Raw genomic sequence first — 10,567 nt, forward strand, 5'->3', positions numbered from 1 at the left:
GGTCCTTTTCTGAATCTCTGCCATTCGCGGCGTGGTTGGTGAAATGTTAACATCATTTTGTTGATAATCCCAATGTATGCGTTTATGCCTGCATTCCACCAACCTTGCGATCGCCCTTCTATTATGGTTATTACTCTGTAGTCGCAATCTCCCTGCGATGACCGCATTCGCTCGATAGCCGCAACACCCATACGATTGACATATGCAATCACCGCATGTGATCGATTCCTGCGTTTACTACAAAAACAAACAATTGAACGCACAATAACGCATAAAAATGGGTTAGCCGAGATTCTTAATGTCATTTTCTTATAATTCTTAGTATAATCGCCGCATATTCTACTTAACTGTAACATCCCAGGCCCAAGATTCGGAATTCGGATTTGGCCCCTAATGGCCCCAGCATTCCCCTGCACCCTCTGCGTCCCCTGCGACCTGGCTACATCATCCTCACTTCCCTTGAATGCTTCTAGAAGTGAAATTTGTCCCCACAAACCAACACGGGTCCTTTCAACATGCTTTATTGTTGATTGAGCCACCGAAAAGAAAGGTGTACCTTGTTGGTATAGGTAGTAACTTTCAATTCTTTTAAGCTTTTCTTAACCATACTTTCATGTCCTCAAGATCCCTCTCATTTGGATGGGATATCAGTTCATTCATGTACCCCTTTTGAATTCGGGTCATTACATTAACAACCCTCATAATTCTAAATAAAAGGCTTAGAATGACGTACATTTCTGCCTGTCATCAACATGCGAGCGGAGGCGTCCTATACAAAGAGTTTGTATAAGACCTGTCCACGAAGTGTTAACGTCTCATTATATAACACCGTTCATGATAGAGACTTCACTTCACTGGGATGACTATAGGTAACATTACCTCAATCCTGAGTGAGTTGGGAACTCCTGCCATTGAGGGCGATTCTTTGATTTGTATGGATACGAGTGGCCAGGTCGCAGTTTCAAACCTACCATTTTGGGGATCCGTATGATTTGGGAGCTAGAAACTCAGCTACACAAGATGTAATTCACTCTTTCCCCGAGGTAGGGGTAAGTAGATAGATAGCTCCCTTAAGGGCTGATTCTAGGGCTTGAACGATGTGACGCCACACACCTTCTCTTGGCGAGAGAGGTGTTCACACATAGTTGGACTATGTTGTATTGTTCATTAAAGGAATCAGTGGTACTTAAGAAGTGAGATGTAACTACAGGGGCAAAATGATAATTTGGCCCAGTTGTACTTACGAGTATCAGTGAAGGGTCATCGTACTCATGATTGGTTATATCTGATGGACACAAAAATATGTCTGTGGTAAGAAGAGATTAGTTGTTGGTCTTTAGTGGAATGTCTGACAGTTAACGGATGGTGGATCTCGTGGCTAAAGAGTTTAGTCAGCTATTTACGGATCGTTGGAGCTTCGAGCCACAGGTCCATTAGGTCCACTGGGTAGCTTGGATAAAGTCAAGAATCAGTGTTTGGGTTAATTTGAAATGTTCAAATTGACAAGAGGAAGTTTGATTGTATATGATATAATTGTACTAGTTAATTATATATAATATAATTGGTTAAATGTATGAGATACATAATTTTGGAGGAAATTAGATATAAATATGATTTATATCAAGTAGAGGAGAAATTACTTTGTAGATATGTGATATCAAACTATAGGTTAAAAATATAATATGATTATATTTATTAATATTTTAATTGGTTAATTATATAATAATTAACCCAAAATCACGTTCGGACGTGCGTTAGTGGGAACAACATCGGTTATTGTAACCAATGAATAAAAATGAAATTTGTTTCATTTTGAATTGTTCGTCTGGGAAAAAGATCGAAGGAGCGTGTTGGTGTGAAAACGTAATCGATCGCTTAAAATCAAGAGCCTATACGATAGTTAGTCAACGTCTAAACGATTGTCTACCTAGCGCCTAAATGATCGTACACTAAGTCCTAAACGATCGTGTAGTGTGTTGGGTTTGCTAAACGATCGCCTTGTATTTTCTAAACGATCGTTCAGTAAAATCTACACGATCGTGTAGTTTCTCCTAAGCGATAAGCATCTTGCCATACGATAGCTTCTTATTTCCTCCCACTTGCTTATCACCTACACGATCAGTTCTTCCTCCTACCTCTACCAAACTCACCAAAGACCACGCTTTAGGTTCTCACTCCGATAGTTTGTGGTTGTTCGTGTTGTTGTAGTCGACGCATCTACTGGGCGTTGGTTGATCGAGTAGAGGTAATCCGCTACGTTGAGTTCCAAAGTTTGAAGACTGTCTTCAACTGGTATGTGAACTCTCTCCCTTATTATTTTTTTGTTCAAACCATATCGTTAATTGACTGGTTGTTTGCATAATTGTGCGTTTGAATGTATCTGGTGTATTTCGGTCACTGTGAAATTGGAGCGATCAGCTCATGGAACTCTTCGTTAAAGAGATCCTTTAACATACTCAAAACTATATATTATAATATTTATATTATAAATTATGTATGACAATGTTATTAATGCATGCAAACATAACACTTATATTATATGATGCATGAGCATGCTATATAAATTAAATAATGTAACTATATATATTATAACACCTATAATAGAAATGATGCATGAAATTATATGCATAACCTATGTTGGAATTTTTACTATATAACATACATTATGACATATAATAATAAATATAAATCATACGTCAAATGCATAATTAAAAAAATTATTGGACCGGAATTGGACACCTTAGCAATTAATTAAATTAATATAGCACTTATATTAATTTAATTAATTAAAAAAATCTAACTATTACAAAATAATAGTCAATCAGTTCAAAAAAAGTGAATCGGGCCTTGAATCGCTCGAATCAAACTGCCCACCAATGATCTCTCAGCAGCCATCTCTTAGCAATCATCTCTTAACAACGATCTCTTAGCAAATGTTACGTGATCGCTTAGTAAATGCTACGCAATCCCTTAGCAAACGCTACGCAATCTCTTAGACACCTTAGCAATTAATTAAATTAATATAGTACTTATATTAACTTAATTAATTAAAAAAACTCTAACTATTACAAAATAATAGTCAATCGGTTAAAAAAAAGTGAACTGGGCCTTGAACCGTTCAAACCAAACTTCCCACCAATGATCTCTCAGCAGTGATCTCTTAGCAAAGATCACTTAGCAAATGCTATGCAATCGCTTAGTAAATGCTACACAATCTCTTAGCAAACGCTACGTGATCTCGGGATCTCTTAGCAGGCGCTACACGATCTCTTAGCAAACGCTACGCGATCTTTTAGCAAATGCTATGCAGTCTCTTGGCAAACACGGAGTGATCTCTTCCTCATTGTAGCGTTGCTTTGTTTTTCTTCTGTAACACATTGGGAATAGCACGAGCAATTCAAAACTTTAAATTACAGACTCGAGCACAAACAATAATGCCCAAAATAGGCCTTTACAAACCAATTTGTAAATTGAAAGTAATAAGTCTAAACAGCCCAATCCCGAAAACATCTAATAATTGTAAACCATTCACATTCACAAACATTCATCACATGAATATATACAGAATGCTACCCATCAATTCTGTAAAACAAAAATCTGCAACAATAAAAATTGGAGATCAAAATCGTGCTCTGATACCAATTGTAGGAACCTTTGAAGGTCCTTGTACAGAAGAGTGGAGATCGATCCAAAATTTATTTTCACAGAATCAAAATTACAGAGTACAAATGTTATGCATAATCATAAATTTACAGCATGCAAACATAAATGAAAAATAAATTGGGGTGAGAGAAGACTTGCCCTTGAAGAAACCTTCTTCATGAATTTTCCTTCTTTGGATTTGTCATGAACAAACCCGATCATGGTCACCACCATGAAAAGAGCCTCATGTATTCTCTAATGGAATGAGAATCACTAAGGAGTTGTGGACTCTTAGAACTTTGGAAGAGAGAGAAAAAGTTTGAGAGATGAAGAGGGGAAGAACGGAGAACTTGAGAACTTTTCTCAGAAAATCATTATGTGTATTCTTTTATGTCAAACTTAAAGGAAAAAGAAGATGGTTGTAACTCCATGTACCACTCCCACTAAAGTACATTGTAGAGAGAAAATGGGAGGACTAAAATTAATTTTTAAAAAATAATTTTAATAAAACATTAATATATATTTATATGATAAACACTTTATAATATATATATATATTAAACTATATATTATATCAAATATAATATATAACTTATAGTTTAATATTATATCCTATACAATATAACCTATAATTTAATTCTCTCATTAACGATATTTAATATAAATATAATTTAATTTAATTATATGAATCTATTTCACATAATTAATATTTGAATCATATTCAAATATTTATTGTCTCTCAAATAAACTTTATATTATATTGTATCAAATACATTATAGTAATTATATCATATATAATTAATTTCCTCAATTAATTTGAACAATTCAAATTAATCCAAAATTTATTCTCATTTAATCCCTGTTGAGTTACAAAAGGGGCCTTATGGATCTGTAGATTGACGTTTAAATGGTATTTGAATAATTAGTTAAACTCTTTAATTAAATTATTCAACATCCGTTAACTGGCGGGCACTGCACTAAATACCGACAGCTGCACTTTTCGCATTACAAATATATTTCTATGTCCATTGGATATAACCAGTCAATAGTACGATGAACCTTCGCAAATTGCTCGTAAGTACAGCTAGGTCAAAATTACTGTTTTACCCTTGAAGTTACATCTGTTGGGGTTGATGCCCTAAATCTCGTAGGGTCCTAAAGTTTGTAATTGTATTATACAAACATCTTATGTATTTAATAAAATATGTGATGTTTTATTTGACATTTAGCTTTATTAATCCACAAACCAATAAACTAACATCCAAGGTTATTTTGTAGTTTAAACATGTATGTAGAGACATATGGGTGGATAATGTTTAAGTGATAACCTAAATGGTCTGTAGTAGATGGATAAACCTGGATACCTTATCTTGGTGACACTACAAGTACGATCCGCTTTGTAGATGTTACAATTGTTGTAAAGTATTACAAATAATTTGATCTTGATACTCTATACAAAGGAGTTTGTATAAGACTGGACCACGAAATGACTAGTCTCATTATATAACACCGTTCATAATAGAGACATACATTTCACCAAGATGACCATAGGTAACATGACCTGAATCCCGAGTGAGTTGTGAAATCCAGCCTATGAAAGCAGTCCTTTGATTTGTATGGGTAAGAGTGGCCAGATGCCGACTCAACAAGCCTATCATTTTAAGGATTCCTCTCATTGGGGAGTTGGGAACACAGTTACACAAGAAGGAATTCACTCCTTCCCCAATATCGAGACAAGAAGATAAATTGCTCCCTTAAGAGCTGATTCCGAGGCTTGAACAATATGGCACCACACCCTCTCTTAGCCTGAGAGGGGTTTGGTCATAGTTGGACTATGATTTATTGTTCATTAGAGGAATTAATGGTACTTAAGAAGTTAGCTATAACTATAGGGGAAAAACGGTAATTTTGGTCCAACTATACTTATTAGCATTTTGTGAAGGGTCATTGTACTGTTGATTGGTCATATCCAATGGACACAGAAATATATCTGTAGTGCGAAGAGTGTAGTTGTGGATCTTTAGTGGAGTGCCCGACAGTTAACAAATGGTGAATAATTTAATTAAAGAGTTTAATTAATTATTCACGTACCGTTGGAGCTTCAAGTTATAGGTCTATGAGGTTCTCTCGGTAGCTCAATGAGATTTAATGAGAATCTGTTTTTGGATTAATTTGAATTGTTCAAATTAATTGAGGGAATTAATAATATGTTATAATTAATTAAGTTTTTAATTATATATGATATAATTACTATAATGTATTTGATACATTATAATATTAAGTATTTATTTGAGAGAAATTAAATATTTGAATATGATTCAAATACTAATTATGTGAATTGTATTCATATAATTAAATTTAATATAAATGGGATTTATATTAAATATCGTCGTTGAGAGAATTAAACTATAGGTTATATTGTATTAGATACAATATTGAACTATAGATTATATGTTATATTTGGTATAACATATAGTTTAATATATATTATATGATAAAGTAGTTATCATATATATATATATATATATATATATTTAAAAAAAAACAATTTTAGGGAGGGAGTTCTAACTCCTTCCCCCTTTATTCTCTCCACAACATGTAGAAGTGGAAAACATATTTCTTCCTGAAGAAAAGATACATAGAGAGCTATGTGATCTCAAGTCTTCCTCCTCCTCCTCTCTACCAAGAAAAACCCTTCCCTCTCAAAATTCAAAATAGCCAGAGCCCACTCTTCCTGGGTTCTCATCCCTAAGAATACCGTGGTAGCCATTGTGGTGGTGTTCTTCAGTTCAAGGAATTCATTTAAAGAATCATTCTTCAAAGGTAAGGGTTTCGAACCCATTTTATTTTTACTGTAATTTGTTAAAAGCATGCTGTATTTTTGTTAAATGCATATTTTTTTGTTGTTTTACTATAAAATTTTCATTTTGTGAAATTTGGTAAAAATTGGGACGATCCATTTTTGCTTAAGGACCCTAACAAGGTTCCTTCAACATCTAACTCTTTAAGTACTACCGATCCCTCTAATGAATAATAAATCATAGTCCAACTATGACCAAACCCCTCTCGAGCCAGGAGAGGTTGTGGTGCCACATTGTTCAACCCTGGAATCAATCCTTAAGGGAGTAATTTATCTATTTTTCCCAACGTTGGAGAAAGAGTGAATTCTGTCTCGTGTAGCGGTGTTCCCAGCTCCCCAATCTTTTCTAGTTGGATTGACAATATTTTCCAGAATACTTTTGACCTCACGATTCGACATTTCAGCTTGTCCGTTTGTTTGAGGGTGGTACGGAGTGGCAACTCGATGGTGAACTCCATACTTCCTTATGAGCGCCTCGATGGTCTGATTGCAAAAATGAGTACCTTGATCACTTATTATAGCTCGAGGTATGCCAAACCTAGAAAAGATGTTAGCTCTTAAGAAACCTGAAACTACGACAACAATGTTAGTCCTAGTAGGGATTGCCTCAACCCATTTTGAAACATAATCAACTGCCAAAAGTATATATAAGAAACCATATGAAGAAGGAAAGGGGCCCATGAAATCCATGCCCCGCACATAAAAAATTTCTCATACAAGGATAGAATTTAATGGCAACTCTTTCCTCCAGAGCCTGATCTCTGACATCTCTCACAAGACTTACATAAAGCAAAATAATCAACGAACAGAGAATTCCAAATCAACCCACTATCTAAAACTTTCCTAGCAATTCTCCTAAGACTAAAATGCCCACCACAGGGCATCTCATGACAAAATGCAAGCACAGATTCAAACTTCTCATATGGGACACACTTCCTAATGATTTAGACAGAACAAATCTTCCAAAGTGTGGTGGATCCCAAACAATATACTTTGAATTACTCTTTAATTTGGCCTTCTTAGAATTAGGCATGTCGAAAGGGAACTTACCAGTAACCAGGAAATTCACCATGGAGTGGTTATGGCAATCTGGAATAGGAATTCGTCTGGAAAATCCTCTCATATGGGCATAAGGGCCTCTTCTTGTACTATCCTGCCCAAATAGTCAACTACCAAGTTTTCTGCTCCCTTCCTGTCCTTGATAGTCAAATTGAATTCCTAAAGAATGAGCATCCAACACACAAGTCAGAGCTTTGACTTCTTTTTGGTCATCTGGTACCTGAGAACAGAGTGATCAGTAAAGATAGTAACAGAAAAACCAAGAATGTATGAATGAAATTTATCTAAAGCAAAAATGATAGCCATAAATTCTTTCTCAATCGTGGTGTAATTAATCTAGTTAGGATTAAGGGTCCTTGACGCAAAGCATATGACGTGACACTTCTTGTTGACTCTTTGTCCTAGTACCGTTCCCACTGCTAAATTGCTAGCATTGCACATGATCTCGAACGGTACATCCCATCTTTGAGGTTGCAGAATCGGGGTGGTGGTCAACTTCTCCTTCAAAGTGTCAAAGGCCTCCTGACACTTCTTGTCAAAATCAAATGGAACATCTTTCTGAAGCAATGTTGATGGTGGTACTGCCAACTTCGAAAAATCCTTGATGAAACGCCTGTAGAAACCTGCACTACCAAGAAACTTACGAATCTCTCTAACACATGTAGGATAGGGAAGGTTAGCAATAACATCTATCTTAGCTTTGTCTACCTCTATTTCCCTTACAGAAACTAGATGTCTTAAAATAGTCCCATGATAAGCCATAAAATGACATTTTTCATAATTCAATACCAGGTTAGCCTCAATGTATCATCTCAATACTAAGCTAAGATTATGCAAGCAATCCTCGAAAGACTCTCTGTAAATCGTAAAATCATCCATAAACACCTCTATGCACTTTTTTATAAAATCGGAAAATATACTCATCATACACCTTTAGAATGTACCTGGGGCATTACGAAGCCCAAATGACATCTTTCTGAAGGCATACGTACCATAAATGCAGGTGAACGTGGTCTTTTCATGGTCTTTTTGGGTGATGGGGATTTGGTAGAATCCAGAAAAGCCATCAAGAAAATATAAAAATGATTTTTCGCCGAGCCGTTCCACCATTTGATCTAAAAAAGGTATAGGAAAGTGGTCTTTCTTGGTTACCTCATTAAGCTTTCGGAAATTGATGTATATTCTCCACCCGTTTTGTACACGCATTAACACCGTCCCACCCTTATCGTTCTCCAAAATTGTCATGCCGGTCTTTTTTAGGACAACATGGATAGAACTTACCCATTTGCTGTCAGGAACTAGGTAAATAATACTGGCCTCATTGAGCTTGATGATTTCTATGAGAACGACATCTTTCAAGTTGGGGTTGAGCCTTCTGAGGGTTGAACTGTGGGCTTGGCTCCTTCCTCTAGAGTTATCCTATGCATGCAAAGAGAAGGGCTTACTCCTTTGAGATCATCTAGAGTCCACCCAATGGCCTCCTCGTAAGTTTTTAGAGTTTCAACTAGGGATTCCTCTTGGGCAAGCATTAACTCCCTGGAGTTTATGACTAGAATGGTATTCCCTTCTCCCAAGTACACATATTTCATATGGCTGGGGAGAGCCTTCAGCTCAGTCCCTTGTACCTATAAATCAAGAATATCCAAGTCAAAAGAAGGTTCCTTAAATTGTTAACATCAACAATAAAAAGAGATAAATCATGGGAATCATGCAAATCCAGATTAATGCGTGGAGCAATCAACATGTCAAAACTATTATCATCATCATGCAACATAATATCATCTATAACATCATGTGCCTCAACCAAACACAAGGACAGTTATGTTAGAGTATAGTAACATGTAGGGGAGAAAATCATAATCAATAAGCACTCTAATTATACATAATTTGAGTTTAAAAACATGCTTCAAAGTAACTATTATAGAAGAAGGTTTGTTGAACACAATACCTTTGATGAATCCTCTTCAACACCAGCTGAGTTCCACGTAAAAGTGCTTCAATCTACAAATAGACCACCATGAAGATCTTCTTACTATTCTCTTGCAAGGATTGTGTGGTGGAAGCACTAATTTGAGTTGGATATAAAGAAGACATGAAGAGGGTTTGGAGGGTTATCAATATTTGCAGAGTTCTTGAAGAAGTTCTTTAAAGCTTGAATCAATCATTCAGCCTAGCATTTCAATTTATAAAGCTTTCATCATGCAAATTCATAACTTGCATGAAGGTCAGCTCCTACTTCATGGAGAAAATGGAATTGGATGAATAAGGTTCCTTGCACCATAGTGGAGATTTCCAACTTTTGGAAATCTCCACTTTTGAATTTTCAAATTTGATTTAGTTTTCAAAAATGTTTTCTAAAACTAATTTTCAAATAAAATAATTTTATTTGAATTATTAGTTATATATATATATATAAATTAATTCAATTAATTAATTTTTAAATAAAACTAATTAATTAAACCTTTTAATTAATTTTGTTAATTTAGTATCTAATATTACATTAATAAAAGACCAATTCCATTATAATGATATTAATTTTATACAGTTAATATTTAAATCATATTTTAAACATTAATTGATTCTCCAATTTCATTTAATTTCGATAAAATTAAACATTTCAGTTGTATCGAATACAATGAATAGAAACCCTAATTGAATTTGAGCATTTCAAATTCTAAACCCTAATTTCAAATCTCATTATGATTACTCAATTTACTAATCCAAATTATGAGCTAATAGAGGGACCTTACAGACCTACAGATCATGAGTTCCAGTGACTTATAATTAATTGGTTAAACTCTTTAAACCAAATTAATTACTATTCGTTAACTACTCAAGACATTCCGCTATAGCTCGATAGTTGCACTCTTCTCACTGTAGATATATTTCTATCCATTTTAACCATAATCAGTAAGCCAATCCTTCACAGATTGTTCGTATTTACAGCTGGGTTAAAGATTAACATTTTACCCCTGTAAATACACCTTGCTCCTTAAGCATCCACTG

At 34.9% G+C, this 10,567-nt stretch overlaps 1 protein-coding gene across 1 annotated transcript in view; it reads right to left on the reverse strand.

The window, feature by feature from the left end:
* LOC120076127 (uncharacterized) overlaps positions 1-8,806 on the reverse strand; it is a 42,868-nt gene extending 34,062 nt beyond the window's left edge. The window contains exons 1-3 of the mRNA XM_090313171.1: positions 8,506-8,806; positions 7,970-8,184; positions 7,676-7,781 (exon numbers count right to left, since the gene is read on the reverse strand). Coding sequence (XP_090169297.1) covers positions 7,676-7,781; positions 7,970-8,184; positions 8,506-8,806 — 622 coding nt within the window. The remainder of the gene's footprint in view (positions 1-7,675; positions 7,782-7,969; positions 8,185-8,505) is intronic.
* Positions 8,807-10,567: the final 1,761 nt, after the last annotated feature.

This window comes from Benincasa hispida, chromosome 4 (assembly GCF_027475165.1).
Source record: "Benincasa hispida cultivar pf3 chromosome 4, pf3_genome.v1.1, whole genome shotgun sequence".
NCBI classification, from domain to species: domain Eukaryota; kingdom Viridiplantae; phylum Streptophyta; class Magnoliopsida; order Cucurbitales; family Cucurbitaceae; genus Benincasa; species Benincasa hispida.